This window comes from Drosophila mauritiana, chromosome X (assembly GCF_004382145.1).
Source record: "Drosophila mauritiana strain mau12 chromosome X, ASM438214v1, whole genome shotgun sequence".
Taxonomy (NCBI): Eukaryota; Metazoa; Arthropoda; class Insecta; order Diptera; family Drosophilidae; genus Drosophila; species Drosophila mauritiana.
Window position 1 is genome coordinate 12,395,299 of NC_046672.1, and position 19,369 is coordinate 12,414,667.

Genomic DNA, 19,369 nt, shown 5'->3' on the forward strand with positions numbered 1-19,369 from the left:
GGTGTGCATGTTGCTGAAACAGCTGTTTGCTGTACACATGTTATCTTGTGTTGTTGTGCTCGCATGTTTTGTGGTGTTGCTGTTACGTTGATTTCATTGCAAAACATATAGTGTGTTAATCAAACAGCTTGCTAATCGAGTGAGTGCAATATCACCTGGAAAACTAGTTTTATTTGCTCATTCTAATGAACATAATACGCAATGTTTATTTACACAGCGTGTGTGTCGAAGGACGCGTGTGTGTGTGCGATGTTTTTGTTATCGAGCTTGCATATCTATTTATCGCAAACGATAGCAACTGCCCGTTATACATTATGTGGCGCCATATTTGAATACGCGTGCAGTAACTAGATTTTATCAGTTATTATTATTAATGTATTTGTTGTGCGTATAAAAAATCTTATCGGTCAATTGCAAGCCACGCACACGCGCGTCTGACCCATATGATCTACCCCAATTTTAACGCTGTTTCCGTGACGATTAGGTGTTGCTTATTCACCAGTTTTTTCTGCCTTCATTTTTTTTGTTATTAGATACCACCGCTCCAGCACCTGTGAGTGAAAACTACGAGTGAGCCGAAGAGCCGTTCGTCGGAGGTCTACGACTCCCGGCTCTATTGATATGGCTGTTTGTCTGTTGCGCTACTTAGTCCGTCACAGCAGCAAGCCCAGATCACTGGTCGTCAGTAGAGAGAGCTCCCACGGTACAATGAGCACCTACAGTACGGTGACCACCCTCAGTGCAGTGAAAACGCAGCGCATGCAGCACCTGGCGGTACTCCGATCGGGTGTGGGCCTGGCGGAACGCGTACTTAATCCCCCACTGCAGAGTATTAATGGAAATCATGGATCGGGCAATATCCAATCCAGCAGCGATAACAATAACAAGGATACAGATGCCGCCTTTGAGGTAAGTCCAAAGCAATTCCCAAGTCCATTTAGAAACCAACAGATACAATTTTTAGTTACTTTTACATAGTTTTATTACCTATTAATGTCATACCTAAGATTTCACAATCGTAGCATAATTTCTTCGATTCGATATGGTAAATCTAAATACCAAAATAATTTATGTATGTTTTCAAATTTATTTGTGTGATTAAATTTGGTATTTGGGTCGGAATTACAGTAAAAAATGTTTCATCTTCAGTTGAAAAGTTTCTATATGTCATGCTGACCCAGCTTAAAACAAATTCGTTTGTTATTAATTATTATTTTACAAATTTCCCACTACTTTCAGTTGGCCATCAAGCAGTTGAATTCTCTGCAGTCGAACGATGCTGCCATAAGGAATTCGATGAAAAACGCCCGCGTGGATACCAAAGCGGATACCATTAAATATCTGGAGCGGAGTGGTCTGTCGCTGGAAACTGTCGAGCGGCTGTCCTTCATCCATGTGGCCGGCACCAAGGGCAAGGTGGGTACCTACATACATATGTATATCAATGGCTTCAACCTGTTTTCTTTGGGTTCCCTTGGCTTTGCTCTCTCGATCGTTGAGCTCTTGTTTCTTCCAATCGGAGAACTGTGGCGAGGCCGCTAATCGCTCAGTTGCTGATTAGATTTGTTTAGGTTCCAATTTGATATTTTTATTGATCGATCTGCTTGGGTTTTTGATACCCTTCTTACGTCTATCAGCCGGGTATATGAAGTGAGGCAAATATCTATATATATATCAATATAATTGCAGTTTATATTTAATTTACATTCATGTCGAGAACTTTAAATAATATCATTATCTTCTTATGGTTTGGTTTAATTAATTTGATTTCCCTGATACCTTTCGATATAATGAATCTAAATTCGTACTCCTTGGCTAGTTTTTATGTAAGAGGAGTATCATATTGTCCGTTTTAATCTTTCAAATGTTTTTTGTTTCAAATTTCATTTTTCATATTTTGAGCCTTGCCTTCTCTGCTTTTTATTTGCACGTTTTGTACTGTTAATGGGGCACGTCCATAGATAACTAACATAATCAGATAAAAACGTTGTTAAAGTGGATTAGAATTCTGATAATTTCGCACTTGACTTTTTGAATGGAAATGTCGCCGGGTTTCCAACATACCTTTTCATTTAGAAAAATGCTATAGCCATAATGAAAGTGATTTTCTTATTCGCTGTTCCCATAAATTGCGTATAACTTATACGAATTCCCTTTAAGTTCTTATTGTTATTGATGATGATGAATACGTCTTCACATAGGGCTCCACCTGCGCCTTGACGGAATCTCTGCTTCGCCATCAAGGTGTCCGCACGGGATTCTTCAGCTCCCCCCACATCCTGTTCACCAACGAGCGGATTCGTATCGATGGCCAGTTGTTGGCCAAGGATAAGTTCACGGAGCAGTTCTGGAAGGTCTACAGCCGTTTGTGGGATCGGCGGGAGCATGATCACGACATGCCCGCCTACTTTAAGTTCCTGACCATCTTGGGATTCCATGTTTTCGTCGCAGAGAATGTGGATGTGGTCGTTTTGGAAGTGGGCATCGGTGGTGAGCACGATTGCACGAATATCGTAAGAAATGTGCGCACAGTGGGCATCACATCGCTGGGACTGGAGCACACGGAGCTCTTGGGATGCACACTGCCGGAAATTGCCTGGCAGAAGGCGGGCATCATCAAGACCGGATCGCATGTCTTCACCCATGTCACTCAGCCGGAATGCCTGGAGGTAATACGTCAGCGGGCGAAGGAGAATTTGGCCACGCTCTATGAGGTTCCACCCACCGAGGATTACTTCCGATCGGAGGCATATGCTCCGATTTGGCAGACCTTCAGTAACTTGATTCGCTTAAATGGCTCATTGGCCATTCAATTGACCGAAGATTGGTTGGCGCAGTCGGGAAAACAGCAGCACACTCCCCACGAGGTGAAAATGGATCCACAGCTGCTGGACGGACTGATTAGCACCCACTGGCCCGGTCGGTGCCAGCTAGTCGAGTGGCACGGGATGCGATTACATCTGGACGGAGCTCACACTCTGGAAAGCATGGAAGTGTGCACGGAGTGGTTTGAAAAGAGCGTGCGAGACAGGTGAGCGGAGTAGGAGGAGTTAGTCCTATAACACATAATTGATTCGATTGACTTCCCCTCTTGCAGTGTCAACCCAAAGATTCTGATCTTCAATCGCACCGGAAATTCCGGTTTCGAACCTCTGCTAAAGCTCCTCCACCGCACCTGTGCCTTCGACATGGTCTGTTTTGTGCCCAATTTGGCCACCTCAACGCCAAATGCTCCCAGCCAGGTGATGGTTCGTTTTAGTCCCGAAATGCAATTGGATCGGGCGAGGATCATTGCCTCGGCTTGGAGTGACCTCTGCGCCACGGAGCAACAAAAAGATGTGGGTCAGGTGTATAATACGCTAATCGACGCTTTTACTGCCATCTGGCAAAGATTTCCACAAGCCACGGACCACGACGGACAACTTGAGGTCCTCGTCACCGGTTCCATTCATCTGCTGGGAGCAGCTATAAGTGCCCTAGATCTTATCGAGGATCCCAAATCTCGAACTGATAAATAAGACGCATTCCTAACCAGTGCAACTGGGTGAATCACTGGGATTGCTTAGTAGCTATTAGATTTAGTCGCAAGCCACTTGCATATCACTTAGTCGGACTTTAAAGTGGATCACTAATAAATGTAGTTGTAGTTAATAATGAAGCAATGTTTAAAATATTGTGTAGAAATAAAAACACTAAGAAATGTTTTATGCCCATTTTTAGTTAGCAGTGTTTGCTTATTATATTGCACATTTTTGTAAACTTATTTACAGTTGTTATGGAATATATTAACCAGCCGAAAGTTTACACTTATAATGTGTACGCCACGATACTTACCAAAATATTATATTCTAACTAAATATTCAATATAGGTGATTTGAAATCCTTACGGACATCGAACAATCTCCCACCAAACAGAGTTGCCAACTCGCCGACGGTGTTTCGTTGATTCCTGGTCCTTTATCTTCTTACATACCACTTTGGTGCGTTTTGGAGCTCGCAACTCCCGCGACTGACGCAGATTTCAAAGGCGGCATCAGACTGGGCTAAGGAAACGCGAGAGCTTTAAGGGTTGCTTTTTTCCCCCGGGACATTTAGGGGTGGCCAGAATGACAGCCAATGGCGCGGCGGCAACCCTGGGCGATGAGGGAGACAGCTAGCTGTTGTCCACCTGCTCACCCACTGGGCTAACAGCAAACAAAATGGCTAACGGGACAGCGGAAGTCGGTGAGCGAGCGGGACGGCATGCTGCTGTTGATGATGCTGTGCGTCTAAGGCAACTGATTAAATAACGGTTAAATGGCAGCGGCCATTGCGAAAGTTTCCTTTTTGTAGCTATATTTTTTTTCACTCATTTTGCTGATGTTGTTGCTGGACTTTTCCTCTGCAAGCGTCGACGTCGACGTGGGCGCTAAACTGTCCCGTTTACAGCAACAAATCCGCGTAATTCACTTGTGTGTGTGTGTGTGTGTGTGCGAGGGGGTGAATCCTGGCGATGTTCGCTAAAAGGATTAATAAACGTTCGACGTTTCGCATTTCAGTTGTTCATTTGACTCGGCGCTTAGCGGTTCAGTTACAGTTACCTTCTGTCCGTCTGTCTGTGTGAATGTGTGTGTGCGTGTTTCGTCCTGGAAAATTCGATTACGCGTAGAACAGATCCAAGGCCCAAGGATAATCACCAAATTTGCACAGCACTGCCGTCGGCCAAACGCCAAAGGATAAAATAAAAAGGGATTATCAAATAAATGCATTCGAAGCCACTTAACAAATAAAGACTTACAACTATTTTTGTTATTGTTGCAACGGGGTTTCTAGTGCAAAATGTTTCAAATGTGCCAGTTACCTCAAAACCAGTTCTAAAACAATCTGCAAATCACACTTAAGCATCGGTTTTGCCATAAGGACTGCAGATCCATTAAAATGCAGAGCTCAAAATCTTTTTTAATACGCGATCTTCTGGGCGATTTGATTAATCGACGACAAACAGATTCGGGTGAGTTTTCGGAATTGTTTCGAAAATAGTTTATATATTTTGTACCTTTAAATACCATGGGGTATATCATTTACCATATTTACCTTATCATATAGTCATATCTATAAAACTGTAAAAATTCTGCTACTATAACAAGTATCAAAACAAAAATATTCCTTTATTGAATATAATTCGTTTCCTTAACTAGATATTATTTGTAAAAAGTGATGTCCTTAAATATCTAGTTTATATCAGTTCTCTGCTAATGATAGATATATTTTTTAAAGCAAACAACTGCTTAGCTGCATACTAACGGTAAATAACAAGACTTCCATGTAATTAAATATAACCTATCATTTTACATACACTCTCACATGTGAAACATACATACATAATATAAACGCCTTTTTTGGCCAATTAGCCTGTTCATTGTTCCAATCTCCCGTTCTTTGATGTTTTGCTGTTGGCTGAGGGGTAAATAAGGGGAGTTTTTGGCTAAAACCACTGACAAATTGCCTTGCTCACTCTCTTTTGACGCCCCCAATTCTGTCATCTGTTTTTTACCCGCCTGTGGCATTTAAATCTCACACTTTGCTCAATTATCGCAAAAACAAAACTTTTAGCGGTGTGAGTGAGATGGCGATGAGAGCGAGTGGGATGGCTAGACAGTGGGTGAGCGAGAGGGGTTGAGTGGAAACAACAAAAACCACAGCTTCAGGCAGTAATTTATTTGTGCACTGCTTGCTTGCACCGAAAATTATTATATTTCAATACGATATTTTGATTTTGTTTTATATTTTTAAAAAATATGTTAGCTTATGGAAAATGTAAGTTTTCCATAGACTGGCTAATTATTGTTATTTTCAATATATTTTGTATTTACTTTATAGCTTTTTTTCTGCCTGTGTGGGGTTGGCAGTTAATAGTATTTTTGTCGCTGTTGACACTGCTTTATTCGTAACCTGCGCTCGAGCAATTTGTCACGTACGAGCACTTTAATTGTTTTTAGCCAGGGGATCGGAAACCGAAAGGGAAAATGTCGTGGTGGATGCGAATGCAAATGGGACTGAAAACTCAGTCATGACAAATGCTTTCGCATCCTCGCACAAGTACACAGAGAAATCGAATCGTGATCTTTACAAGTGTTGACTTTGAGTCAAGAAAATATAAAAAAACAAAAGTCATCTTCAAGTATTAAAGAAAAAAAAAATTATTAAAGAAATATATGTAAAAATTTTCGTTGATTAATATAGTCATTTCTCAACCTATTTAAATGGGTATTTATATTTTTGCACAGTGTACCGCCTGCGGTGCCCGCTTACGTATGCTTTGTTTTTTGGTTTGTGCCAACTGCATGTGTTATCCTCTAATTAGGCATGACATTAAATAAAGTTTAGCTCAACAATTACAACTATTTAGAGGCTAATTGCTGTCAGTTATAGGAAGAAAGTGAAACTTTCACTGCAAGCATACCTTTCGTTTCGATTCTGCCTTGAACTCAACGTTGGTAACGGCGTGGATAAATACAAAACATGAAATTTGTATATTATTAGGACACACATACGTTACTCCAATGTCCAAATAAGTCCAAATTGCCGGCACATGCGAGACCATTTCACCCACTTTCTCCATTCAATTCGACAAGTCGCCGGCTTTCGCCAGTCTTCATTCTTCAGATGTGTGTCTCACAGTTCAAGTGCCTATTAAATGGCAATTGTGCCGCAAATTGATACGACGTGACTTTTCGAGGAAAATGAAAGAACTCACTCGAGACGCTCCCCAGGATATCCACACATAATTGAATATCCCCTCACATGCACAGACATATGCACCTATATCCACCATCTACCCTTCCGTCCTGTCTGCGCAAATCGTTATAAATGGAATCAGATGTCGAAACCCATTTGGGGTTAAAATATACAAATATAAAAATAATTTCCGCCCGTTCAGTTGGCACTCGAAAAAAGTGGGCGGAAAACATAGAAGAATCCTTGCTGGGCGAACACACGTGAGCGCCTGTGGCGAATCGAAAATGATGTTCTTCTAAAAAGTTGAGTGTTAAGTAAGCGCCACTGCGCGAAATAAAGAGAAATTGAGAATTATGAATAATGTGCCACAGTTGGTCGAGTGTTGTGAAACGTCGGTAAAAGGTTGTTTTTCTTTTTTGCCAATATAACTCTGGTTTTCACTTCAATAATTGTTTTATAAATCGAAAAGAGGTATATAAATGACATTGAAAACGAATAAAATAGTAATTAAAAGTAAGTACTTGTAAACAAAACATTTCTCTCAGTGCAGCGTGGAGCAGACCATGTAAATTCCAATAGGAAAAACAATTGAGAGCTCGTCGACACGTGAATTTAATCAGGCAGCCCGCAGCGCGCGATTTTCGGTCCGGGTTCGACTCCGATTTGGAATTGTGTTCAGGATGCGAGTGTATGTGCGACGGATATAAATAACACGTTGATTGCTGCAAATTGCAACTCATCCGATTCGCCGCCCTGTCATCCAAACGGACCAACGCCCACTTGATTCGCCCATCCGATTTGATAGCACTTCATCCAATGCGATTGTCTATTGCCGCTTGCGATGCGATGTGGTGTGGTTTGATGTGGTGCGGCAATGGGTTTCCCAGGTCGCTTCTCGACCGGAAGTGGTTGCACGCGCGAAAAGAAGAGGTTGAACGCATTAGTGCCACGCTGCGCCCGAAAACAGGCAACAGTGTCTTAAAGCCGGTATCTTTATTCCGGCGTCCACTTGACACTCGGCCTGCACTCTGCACTCCAATTGAATCCGAGTGACTCGTGGTCAATCGGAGGTTTTGAAGAGCTTCAAAAATTAATTTGCCCACACTGCTGTCTGATTTTGGAAATTTTTAAATGAGTGGAAAGCCTTTTGTTTACAAATAAAAGCAGGATGTCTTTAGGATAATTGAACACTTGCAACTACATTTTTCTAATCTTCCCTTTGATTTCCTGTTTCCAGAACTGGAGCTCTCCAACGACGATTCGGATATAGACATCGAGGATCGATCTACGCCGGACTCGACGGCTGCGGGCTGCCAGCAGGAACTCCTGCTGTCGCACCATCACCGCAGATTCACCCACCACGACGAATCCAGTGTGGAGTCCTGCCTATCGGCCACAAGAGGCCCCGGCTCTGGCACAGGATCGGGTGGTGGCGGAGGAGGAGGAGTAGCCGGCGGACTGAGTGCCGCTGCAGCGGCGGCGGGCGTGGCTGCTGGACTCCTGGCAGCGGCGGCCAGTGGTGCCAATGGGGATCGGGATGCCAACGGCAATGGCAGTGGCCCGGGATCCGGCGGCGGAACGAGTGGCGGCTATGCGGAGCACAAGCTGCAGCTGAGCAAAAGTGGCCGGAAGCCGCGACGCCGCCGAACCGCCTTCACCCACGCCCAGCTCGCCTACTTGGAGCGGAAGTTCCGGTGCCAGAAGTACCTGAGCGTGGCCGATCGCAGCGATGTGGCCGAAACGCTCAATCTGTCCGAGACGCAGGTGAAAACCTGGTACCAGAATCGCCGGTGAGTCTTGATCGAGAGCCAATTCCTAAATTGGAAAGGGCGTACTTTAAAATTTATAGGATAATGGATAATGAAACAATATGTTTTGATTAGAAACTGTCGTTAGAAATATCTAACCGTGTGACAACGATTGTAAGCGATTCATTTGCCTTTTCCATTGCAGAACCAAGTGGAAGCGACAGAATCAACTGCGTCTGGAGCAGCTGCGTCATCAGGCGACCATGGAGAAGGACTTTGTGGTCCAGGATGGCGGCGGTGCGGGCGGACTCGGCTGCTGTCCCAGCGGACTGAGCAGTTCTTTTAGTGCCGCCGCCGCCGCTGCAGCGGCTGCCAGCAATCCGTGCAATTTTCTCACTTCCGCCGCAGCGGCGGCCATTTTCCGTAACGTCGGCTACGTCCACGGATGTCCCATGTAGGAGCCACGCCCCTAACTCCCCCACCATCCCACTTTCCCCAGCTGCCTGTGTATATAATGCGTATGGAAGAAAACAGTTTTTGTGCAATAACCGATCGGGATAAATTAATGAAAGTCAAGCGATGTGCTGATATTTACCAAGCATACCCGATATTATTATTATAATACGTACTTAACAATATAATCATAAACATAAGCATAGTCGAATTAATTAACTGTATTATAAAACTAAAAATCTCTTTTTTTTCATCGCACTCTATGGACTTTTTTTTTGGCCAGAATAAACATTCAATTGCACGTCTTTAAGCGTTTTCACTTGGGAGGTTATCTAATTTAAATGAATTTAAAAAAAAACTAAATCAAAGCTAACTAGTATAAATTATAGATCTGATTTGCTTTTCGAGTGAACGCAAAGTTGAAGAGATGTGGTACTTTTACAGAATATCAAATCGAATAACAAATCAAACGTTAGACTTCCGATAACTTTGAGAAACGATAATGATCGATCACTAAAATCGATCGTTGCCGATTGTTCAATTTTACTAAAAGTCTTTATATATTCATGTGCTGTGTTGGGTGCAATTTAATAATTCACAACAGAATCGAATGCAGCGTATCGGTTAAATGCCGCTCGCCCATCTGCAAAACCGCAAATCGGTGAGCTGTGAGTCATGCTTGAAAATCAACTTGAGCGAATCGCACAAAACGATATCAATTTGTCGCTATATAGCAAATAGCCCGCGACATATGCCCACCCAACGGGCAGGATATCGCGTCTACACCTATCTGTACATAGACCCACTCTATATATATTATTCGCATGGAGCTGTCAGGCAGCTTGCGAGGGAGTGTGAGAGAGAGAGAGGGCGATACGGAGGGAGAAAGAGAGGAAAGATGAAGCAGCCAACCGGAAAACAAGCAACAACTCTGGTCGCAATTATAACGGGCCAACGGAGCGCAGAGAGCGCATGAGCGCCAGAAAGAGATGGCAGCAGTGCGTCCTGGCAAACGAGGATGCGATAGCAGCGTCATATACAGTAGGGATTCCCTAGCACAAGCTGAAAAGAAACCTACAACTAAGGACAAACAATAAATATCCAACATACAACATAGAACATGCAACAATCAACAAGTGACATATGAAGGAGAATGCAACAACCAAGAACAAGATCGTTTGCATTTAAATTTTTGAAAAATATGTAAACTATTTTGCTTATTTAGTTCTTTCCATCGATGATCGTCTGTAGCTACAGTTATATTTTCATGCCCATTTAGCTCGCTACACAAAAAGGAGGAGAAATGTTTAGCCACAAATTGAATCTGCGGTGAGTGAGTTAACGAGCGAGAGAGAGGGCTAGATGGATATAGTATAACCATGCCATAGTGTATACCATGCCATAGGACACCAGCCAACCCAACCCAAAGCAACCCATCGAGGATACGGACATGATGATATAGGGGCAGGCGACGGGAGAGTAGTAGTTTTCAAGTGGTGCAGAGCGGCACAGAACGCTAATTAAAAAGATACTTGAAGGGAGCCACCGGAAACAAAACGGAAAAGCCAAAGAAGCGGGGCGGGCAATGTGAAAAAATGCGGGAAAAATGGCTGAAATGCGAATGAAAGGCAAAGGCGAATGGGAAGGCAAGCAAGTTAACGTTGCCATGAAATCGTCTATGAAATGTGAATGTAATCTAATGAATAAAATGCATCTGCTAACCCCCATCATGCCAGCCACTTGCAGATACAGTTAGATGATGATTCACATTTTCTGGCTCTTTCCTCCGGTTTCCTCGGCGCTTTTTTTTTATATTCCACAATATTCTCACATTCATGCGGTTCATTTGCGCAGCCATTGAGATTTGAATGGCATTTTTAATTGGTACATTTTACGCAGCCATCCTTTGAGCACAAAGGCACCTCCGGCTCCACCAGCCGCTCTCCTTTGAGCTGGCCATCATTCATCATTTGATTTGTATTTATTTAATGAGTTATTAATTGCATTAAGCTCTCGGCGTTTGAGAACTTTGCAACTAAAAAAAAAAAGGAATAAACCGGTAGAGTGGTGCAAAGTTTTTCGGCTTTTGCCCGCATTCAGGCTGAAAACTACGAAACTAAAGAGCACAATTTGCAACTTGGAAAAAAACAACGGAAAATGCTAGTGCCAAAAGTGTAGCATACTTTTCTGCGCACGTTTGCTTGTTATTATGAAGAACTTCAAGACTAGCCAAAACTATTGGCACATCTAAATATTATTTATATAAATAATTATTACTTATTATTATATTATATTATAATAAAAGAAAGCCTATTTTATAGACATCTTTACGTTTTTAAGATGGAACATATATGAAATATATGAACTAAATATATGAACTATAGAAAGGTGTCAGAAAGACAACATAAATATTCTTGAGATCTAAACAAATTGGACTTGTTAAAGTAATGATTGTTTTGGGCCGCATAAGCATTGTTAAATAATGAAGTTACCACAGAAGGCACTTGACTTTGGCCATGGATGTACTCACTGGTATTCAGGGGAGGAACTGACAGTTACTCCCTGCCATTATATCCCAATTTCAATTTAAATTCCAGCCTGCTGTGGTCCATCCGCAGGGCAGAAACAAAAATATATGTATATGCATGTATGTATATAAAAATAAAAGGAAAATAAAAAAGAAGTGAAGTTCGGGGAAACCGCAACAGCAATTCTCGACATAATGATTGTGTTGAGGGGCGATTATGTCATCGCGGATGGGCAGGGCACAAGGACTCGACACACTTGACTTCCGGTTGGAGGATGGCTGCGCGATGTTTGCCATATTGTGTGAAAATTTGTGTGTTACCCAGCCACTGCAATTGGCGGTGGTGGTGGTTTCTCGTCTCGTTTTGTGATTAAAATGTTTGTCATTATCCGTTTGGAAAATCGTCCGAAATTGTGTTTGTGCCCCGGGCCGTGCCACACTTGCTTATTTCAAATCTGGCATCTTTATGCCTAATTGCCGCATTGTGTCCCATTGTGCGGCCATCGAACCTGTGGATCGATTCGAATCGGATCGATTCGGATCGTCTCACGGTTTCAGCCTCGAACCCCGTCTGAGCCATACAGGTTGCCTCCGGCCAAAGAGTCCATGGCTAAGGGAGATCATAGCCCGATTCCAACGATCAGTTGCAATTAGTTGCACAAGCGTATAGTGGTCGGCGAAATAAGTTGGATTGCATTGAAGTATTTGTGAGCTCCTTAATAATTTGCTAATAATTGACAAGGAAGTGGAAAGTAATTCTACAAGTGAAGTACTCTTCGCCAAGCTAAACACTTCATACAAAACTTAAAAGTGAGTGCAGTTTTAATTTTATTCACTACAATTCCTGCCCCTTCTGTATATAAACTTTGAGATCCTCATCCATGGGGTGAGGCTTGGATGAATTTTACGAGACTCCTGAGCTCTTCAAACTTTATCTAGATATTTTAGAATTTGTGTTTGATTTCCAATGATAAGGTTAATTTCAAAACATTCTCGCCTGTGGCCTCCGGGAGCATATTGACCTTAGGGAGTCGCTCGATCTTCTGTATTTTTTTCAGTGATCAAAAACAGCCCAAAGCTTTATTTTTTAAGTTTTTCTGTGGTGCATTTTCCAGGCCATTACTCTCTTTCTTATATTCTTTTCTTTATATTTTGAAATTTATGTATCTATTTGTTTGATTCCTAATGATATAGTTAATCTCAAAGTATCTTTAATAAAAGCTGTTTAAATAAAACGTAAAGTTGGGCACAGCTCTTATACGTGCAGGAAACTTTATAAAATATATATAAATAAATAAATAAATAAATATATAAATATATAAATATGCTTTAATACTTGGGCACTTTTTTTCACTACCCCAATTGTACAAATTCTTTAAAAAAGTTTCTAGTTTCTGTTTAAATAAAAGGTAAAGTTTGCACAACTCTTATACATACAGGAAACTTTATAAAATAGAGTTATACTCTTTCCTTTCTTTTATTATATATATATAACTTTTTATATATTTAACTTTTTATATATATATATAAAATGTTTTAATACTTGGGCACTTTTTCTTGATTACCCCCATTGTGCAAATTCTTTAAAACCGTTTCTAGTTTTTGTTTTAATAAAAGGTAAAGTTTGCACAACTCTTATACATACAGGAAACTCTATAAACTATCAAATTCCTTATTACTTGAGCACTTTTTCTTGATTAGCCCAATTGTGCAAATTCTTTAAAACTGTTTCTAGTTACACAATTATATATAAACATTTAATAGAAGCTCAGTATGTTTACCTTACCGACAGAAATAAACATAGAATCATCAGAGCCGCCAGAAATATTAGACTTATTTTCATTGCAAGGGCTTATTCAATTTCTTATGTCGCGACTTGCAAACGTGGCTAATTCTCAGATGACATTTCGTGATAATTGGTGGGTGGAACGGTTTTGATTCCACTTGCACTGCGGCTATCATTTGTATACATCATACTTTCCAATTGTGTAAACAACAACTTCATTAGTAAACAAAAAGTTCGCTGGGTGGTAACAGAACGCAAATCCTAAGCCCGAAAACCGATCCCCTTTCAAATGCCCACAAATCAGTAAATAATGACATGAAAATCTGTTGGCTTTTGTCAGGGCCTGCGGCCTCGAAGACCGAAAAAAGGAAAAGTTATTTGGATGGGGGAGGGTTTTGGGTTGGAAAAGTGTTGAGAAAAGTGGGGTGGACAATTTGCCTTAAATTAGGCGTAAAATGCACAGATTGGTTACAACAAACAGCGCACACAAGCGGCTCATCAGGTCGGTCCACCCCCAAAAATTAAAGGGTAGCTACTTGCCACTTGTCATCACCATCTTGATTATTATTATCATCGCCATCCGACGGGAACCGGATATGATTGTTAGTATCTATTAGCACAGCTGAACCTCCAAATGATGGTTCCATAAAAAATCTGTTATAAAAAGCTATTTCCAGACCAGACCAGACTTGTCATTTTGTTCAAATTTTTCTTATGATGAGGAAAAATACCCAATGGAAAGTATTAACAGCTTTTCAATCTTGTAGTAAAATGAAAATGTAAACATATTTTCCACTTACGGATGTTTGACTGTAATTGGCCTGGTCTGCGTTTCCCCTTCAACTTGCTGAACAACCCTCGCTAATTGAGCACTTTTGTCGCGTTTAATAGAGGGGGATTCTCGGGTTTTTACACTTGACGCAGATTTTTAGCTGGACGCTGATATGATAGATCATATTATGCTAGAGATAATCCCAGTTGATTAGCATGCATCGCTTCGCAAGCAGTGGCAGCTAAATTGAGGTTATGTTGGCAAGCAGTTCTGAAAGAGAGGGTTATATGTTGCCTACCCCTTTGCCATTTAATTTTGATCAACAAATACATGTGCATAATTAAAAACAAAAAGGAGAGCATAACACGCACACAGAGACGGCAAAAAAGTTGTTAATCTTTTCATGCCGACGCATAATTAAAATGTGAATATGGAAATTTCAATGGGAATCTGTGCAAAAAATGCCCCAAAAAAATAAAGGGGCGATAAAAAAGCAGAAGAGCAGAAAGAAAAGACCAAGCAAAGGACGCACAAACACACACACACAGAAACTTAACGGTTTCCTGCTGTTATGGCCATCTTGCTTGCACCTCTTGCGCTTTTTACCGCCAGTTCGTTTGCGTGCGTGTGTGTGTGTGTGTGTGTGAGAGCAAGTAATTGCGAAATATGAAATATGAATGCATAATGAGCAGATATTCGCCAAGTGTGCAAGAAACTTGAAGCGGCGATGGGCGTGGCAGGTGGAAAAGTGGGAGGCGGAAACGGAGGCCAGGTGACTTTTATGCTAAAATGCGCACATCGCGCGTGCATTTGCATTTTGCCAGCCTTTTCGAAAGCAGTGCAAGGACAAGCACAAATACACACAAACAAAAGCGGGCAAACACACACAAGCAGGAAAAATCATAGCTACAGTAAGCTTCCGATAGCAACGACTCCCTTAAGTCCTTAAATTTTATGCGATTCAACTAGAAGTTTGTAGTAGCAACTAGATATTAGATTTAATACATTAGTGTAACTTGTTTTAAATTGCAAATAAACTAGATAATTATAATTTTATAATATAATAACACAAAATTAATTTAAAATCATGGAAGATGAGTATGCAGAAGATGTGTATGCAATAATTCAAATCAAAAGCTTCAATTATAGTAAATTTCTAGACTTTTCAATTAAAAGTACCTACTTTCCGGTTTCACTGTACTCGGCTTGGCCAAGATGTCAGCCAAGTGAGTTTGGAAAACATGTCAAAATGTTGCGGAGCTCATTAAAATAGCGTTGGCTATTTGCACACATCACATCTTTCAGTCACTAATTTGCAGAAGGAGGAGGAGGTGGAGGCGAAGGAGCAAATCCTTGAAGGCGCCTTTTCCCTGTTCAAAAGTAATGCATAACTCCCTTTTTCCAGCTTTTTCCTCAGATAAGATGACAGAATACAACATGACCCACATGGTGCGACCCCAGGGATTCAGCTTGGAGGAGCTGCGTCAGGCTTTGAGTCGATCGGCGATTCGGGAGCAATGCTACTTTATTTATGCCACCGGCAATATTTTGGAGGTGATCCATGTTCATATCATAATAACATTACCTAATTTATTCACATGTTCCGTCAGATTATATCTGGATTTGATGAACTGCTCAACCAGGAGGTAATCCAATTCGGGGCCGATAAACTGGCTGCGGTGTATGTATGCGGCTTGATGGTTTATCTACACCGTCATGAGGATACTTCGGCGACCCAGGTGAAGAGAACTCTCTTCCTGCAAAAGTGCTTCAATTATATGGCATGCACCGAGGAAAGCCATGTAAGTATATACACATATATGTATGACATATATATATATTTTTCTTTATCCTTCCCTGTCTCTGTCCAACAGATCCACCAGATATGCGTCCATATCCTGGGCCTCTTCAATATCCAGAGTTCGAGCACAATGCTTAACCTGATCCTCGGCTGCCGCGTGGCCAGTCCACTGTCCACCATGGCCAACGTTGTGGCTAACTGTCTGTTCTGGGCCATGTTGGATCATATGTCGGACTTGGGCCTGGACTTGCACCGTTTGCGTCCGGCTAACACATTGCTGCTTGTCGTCGCCGTGGTGAAGCCGCACATTTATGTAATATCCTATCTGCATTCGCTGCACCTGGTGGTCCGTTTAATATCCAGCATCCTGCTGATCGGACCATTCAGTGTCCAGGGCCAGCAACTGTGCCAGGAGACCGGCGTGCCGGAAGATTTTATGAAACTGGCCAGGGACGAATGCTCGATATTAGTTCGCTGGCTAATCGCCATTGTTGATGAGCTGCGTCCCCTGATGGTGGAGAACAACGATTTGGGGCATCTGCATGAGCGCCTGGTGCTCTTGGAGTCCATTTGTGAGCTTATGCAACTCTTGCATGGCCACTTGGTTAAGTGTTATCAAGGCAAAATTGCCACACAATGAAAGTAGTAGCAAGGAATCTGTCATAAATTCAGATACTTTGATGAGAAGAGAATTGAAATCTTCCATAACTTAACCTAACATTTGAATCTTATTTCACGAAACAATCGCATGGTATATATATATGCGTTCAACGATTTTATTATACACAATAAAAAGGCTCTTGCTTTAACTATAAAGTTACGACGGAAACTCTAGATTTTATAATTTTAATGATGCTTTTTCTAAAAGGCAAGCCACTTAGTGATTTGAATATTTCGTGTAAGCATAAAAAACTCTGGTAATAGTCCGGAAAGTACTATACGACTAGGATATCCTCCTGAATTATGTATCTATTCATCCAAAACGGAATCCAGCCATTCCTCCACACCGTTTTTGCTTGCTGCCGATGAGGGCGTGGCCGGCTGCACCATAGGCATGGGCATCGTGATGGGTCCAGAGCCTATACCCAGTTGCGTATCGGTCATGGCCAATAGCTCGTCAAGTTCATCGGGTTCAGCTGCTGAGGCGGCAACTGGTTTTTCCGCCGCTGCAGGGGCGGCGTCCTTGTTGGACTTAGCAGAGGGAGCTCGCGACTTGGCGCCCCCATTGGAGTCCTTTAGAATGCGCTGGTAGGCTGCCTCAGCCCGTTCGGCGGCCTTCTCCTGGGCGGCAATCTGAGCACGGGTGAACAAAGACGCCGGATAATCCATACGCTTGTATAAAGGAATCGTTTGCAGACCCACATTTAGGCGGGTGAGGTTCAGGGTGAAGTAAGCACTGGCAGCCTTGGTGTGTAGCTTGGTCTGGCCCTCGGCCACGTTGGCCCATTCGCGCTCTGATCCAAAGGTAAAGTGGCCGCCACCGAGGCTGGGAAACTGGGCCATCTTCTGGAAATCGCCAGCTCGTAACTGGGCACGGGCATTCTCATCGATGGGTGCACCATCCAGGCCCAATTGCTCCATATCGTCGGTGTCGCTGGGCAGCGTGTCCAGCATGTCCCTGTTCCGTTGCGGTGCCAACGAGGAGCGGCCAGCTCCACTGGACTGCCAATTGCCACGCCTGGCCAACCTTGGCTCATCGCTCGAGTCCGCCACATCAACCATGCTGCGACGGGAGGTGGGTGGCGGCGATCCCGACGACGTGGTGGACCGCCCTTGTTCCTTTTTATGGTGATGATTGTACTGCTTCATGTTCCTGCGCTTTCTGCAAAGAATGGATAGTTAATATTAGGTGCGAACTGCGAGGTGAGTGGTTACGTTGCACGTACTCTTTGGATCGATCGTCCTTGCCGGACATTTTGATGGGGGTTGTGTGGTTTCCGGGGTGTTATTTCTCAGGCAATTCCGATTCAAAATCGGTTTGTTTATTCCTTCGTTGACCGACGCGAGTGTGAGCGGGATGGATAGCGCGAGGAACAGCTGTTCGATTAACTGAGCGCAGGGTGGCCAGGCTATGTTGTTGCAACATAAAAAAGTAACGGAGAACGAATAATATAAAAATACACATTACCAACATACCGTATGCAAATCTTAGTCTTTCACATAAATAAAACGATTGGTCAATTACAAAAAAATACATATTTAACTATAAAATCTAATATTTGTAATATATATTTAAAACACACTCAAGGCTGTGTGGCAGCCCTGCGGGATTGGAACAGCTGATGTCGATAACTTTAGACGATAAGCTGCCGAAGGAAATTGCAAATTTTCAGAATTTGTTGACTAACGAAGCACCGGTGATGTTGGACTTCCTAACGGAATTGCGAAACAGTGGTTCTGGGGCGGATCAGCTGCCCGGCAACATATACACCGAGTTCTTCGCGAACGTTATCGAGGAGCCCAGGGAACATGGATGCAAGTCAGCGGATCACGATTTTACACCAGGATTCTCCATGCTGCGCACTTTCGATACCGAAAATAGCAATCAATTGGAGCCGCCGGCAGCCTCGGATGCGGATGTCTGGATCTTTGGCTATGGGTCGTTGGTGTGGAAGACGGACTTCCCGTACATAGACCGACGACGCGGCTTCGTTTGGGGATTCAAGCGTCGCTTCTACCAGCACAGCATCGATCACCGGGGTATTCCCGAACGTCCTGGTCGCGTGGTCACCCTACTGCCAGGGGATCCCGCCCAGGATCGTGTCTATGGGGTCGCCTATCGCATAGCTGCTAGTCAAAAGGGTGCTGTGCTTGACCATCTGGACTACCGGGAGAAGAACGGGTACGAGCGCTGCAGCTTGGAGTTTCACGAGTATCCGACTGACGGTGCAGAACCCATCCAGGTGATCATATACGTGGCCACGCAGGCGAACGATTCCTATGCTGGTGATGTGTGGCAAGTTCCCTGTATTGCGAGGCAAATCTTCAGCTCGGCCGGTCCCAGTGGCCCCAATCGCGAATACCTGTTCAACCTGGCCGCCGCCATGGATCAGCTCTTTCCCGGTGCTGTAGACGATCATCTCGAAGAACTGGTGGCTTGCGTTAAGCGTTACATTGTCGAGGATGAGCCCCAGTTAATACGCCATGCGCTGTTGCATGAGATATCCGGTATTCTGGAGGAGGAGGAGCTAGCGGAGCAGGCCCACCAGCTGGAGAAGCTTTTGGAGCGATGTCAGAAGCCTGGCGGACGCGAGTGGTTGATCCACGGAGCACTGCAAGCCAAAAATAAGTCGTGACACCCCAATATTTTGCAATAGAAGACTACTGTTTATTGTAAATACCAAGAAGCTTGGGAAATTTCTTTTTAGATGCACCATTCCAAATAGACCAATTGCAACGACGTGTTACAGAGGCTTCTGACGAATCACAATTACGATTGTGATTCAGTCATGAACATTATTTATTATGAATTTTGAATATAAATTTAAAACAAACATTTATTTGATTTTATTTAAAGTGAAGTGTGGTGTGATTTGTGGTATCATTAAACATTGAATTGTTAAAT

At 42.9% G+C, this 19,369-nt stretch overlaps 5 protein-coding genes across 5 annotated transcripts; 4 read left to right on the forward strand and 1 right to left on the reverse strand.

Moving 5' to 3' along the window:
• Window positions 1-51: 51 nt before the first annotated feature.
• On the forward strand, window positions 52-3,719 carry LOC117147653 (putative folylpolyglutamate synthase). The gene is made up of 5 exons (XM_033314628.1): window positions 52-139; window positions 534-909; window positions 1,240-1,416; window positions 2,202-3,031; window positions 3,098-3,719. Exons 2-5 carry the CDS (start codon window positions 622-624, stop codon window positions 3,516-3,518), a joined length of 1,716 nt encoding a protein of 571 aa, XP_033170519.1. The 5' UTR covers window positions 52-139; window positions 534-621; the 3' UTR covers window positions 3,519-3,719.
• An 853-nt stretch (window positions 3,720-4,572) lies between these two features.
• Window positions 4,573-9,124, forward strand: LOC117147448 (homeobox protein B-H1). The gene is made up of 3 exons (XM_033314331.1): window positions 4,573-4,990; window positions 7,955-8,507; window positions 8,671-9,124. The coding sequence occupies exons 1-3, from the start codon at window positions 4,918-4,920 to the stop codon at window positions 8,921-8,923; spliced, it is 879 nt and encodes a 292-aa protein (XP_033170222.1). The 5' UTR covers window positions 4,573-4,917; the 3' UTR covers window positions 8,924-9,124.
• Window positions 9,125-12,110: 2,986 nt separating this feature from the next.
• Window positions 12,111-16,643, forward strand: LOC117148242. Its single transcript, XM_033315546.1, has 4 exons — window positions 12,111-12,255; window positions 15,409-15,557; window positions 15,614-15,805; window positions 15,878-16,643. Exons 2-4 carry the CDS (start codon window positions 15,426-15,428, stop codon window positions 16,442-16,444), a joined length of 891 nt encoding a protein of 296 aa, XP_033171437.1. The 5' UTR covers window positions 12,111-12,255; window positions 15,409-15,425; the 3' UTR covers window positions 16,445-16,643.
• Window positions 16,561-17,836, reverse strand: LOC117148243. Its single transcript, XM_033315547.1, has 2 exons — window positions 17,691-17,836; window positions 16,561-17,626 (listed from the first exon to the last, which is right to left on the reverse strand). Exons 1-2 carry the CDS (start codon window positions 17,717-17,719, stop codon window positions 16,774-16,776), a joined length of 882 nt encoding a protein of 293 aa, XP_033171438.1. The 5' UTR covers window positions 17,720-17,836; the 3' UTR covers window positions 16,561-16,773.
• A 263-nt stretch (window positions 17,837-18,099) lies between these two features.
• Window positions 18,100-19,300, forward strand: LOC117148303 (putative glutathione-specific gamma-glutamylcyclotransferase 2). Its single transcript, XM_033315623.1, has one exon. The coding sequence runs from the start codon at window positions 18,165-18,167 to the stop codon at window positions 19,098-19,100; it is 936 nt and encodes a 311-aa protein (XP_033171514.1). The 5' UTR covers window positions 18,100-18,164; the 3' UTR covers window positions 19,101-19,300.
• Window positions 19,301-19,369: the final 69 nt, after the last annotated feature.

Bases quoted from the DNA above. Each gene is read 5' to 3' on its own strand.
- LOC117147653 (XM_033314628.1), top strand. From the start codon at position 622: ATGGCTGTTTGTCTGTTGCGCTACTTAGTCCGTCACAGCAGCAAGCCC. The intron at 910-1,239 runs GTAAGTCCAAAG...CACTACTTTCAG, and splicing joins ATACAGATGCCGCCTTTGAG to TTGGCCATCAAGCAGTTGAA. The intron at 3,032-3,097 runs GTGAGCGGAGTA...CCCCTCTTGCAG, and splicing joins GAAAAGAGCGTGCGAGACAG to TGTCAACCCAAAGATTCTGA.
- LOC117147448 (XM_033314331.1), top strand. From the start codon at position 4,918: ATGCAGAGCTCAAAATCTTTTTTAATACGCGATCTTCTGGGCGATTTG. The intron at 4,991-7,954 runs GTGAGTTTTCGG...TCCTGTTTCCAG, and splicing joins TCGACGACAAACAGATTCGG to AACTGGAGCTCTCCAACGAC. The intron at 8,508-8,670 runs GTGAGTCTTGAT...TTTCCATTGCAG, and splicing joins ACCTGGTACCAGAATCGCCG to AACCAAGTGGAAGCGACAGA.
- LOC117148242 (XM_033315546.1), top strand. From the start codon at position 15,426: ATGACAGAATACAACATGACCCACATGGTGCGACCCCAGGGATTCAGC. The intron at 15,558-15,613 runs GTGATCCATGTT...ATGTTCCGTCAG, and splicing joins CCACCGGCAATATTTTGGAG to ATTATATCTGGATTTGATGA. The intron at 15,806-15,877 runs GTAAGTATATAC...TCTGTCCAACAG, and splicing joins CATGCACCGAGGAAAGCCAT to ATCCACCAGATATGCGTCCA.
- LOC117148243 (XM_033315547.1), bottom strand. From the start codon at position 17,719: ATGTCCGGCAAGGACGATCGATCCAAAGA. The intron at 17,627-17,690 runs GTACGTGCAACG...CATTCTTTGCAG, and splicing joins AAGGACGATCGATCCAAAGA to AAAGCGCAGGAACATGAAGC.
- LOC117148303 (XM_033315623.1), top strand. From the start codon at position 18,165: ATGTTGGACTTCCTAACGGAATTGCGAAACAGTGGTTCTGGGGCGGAT.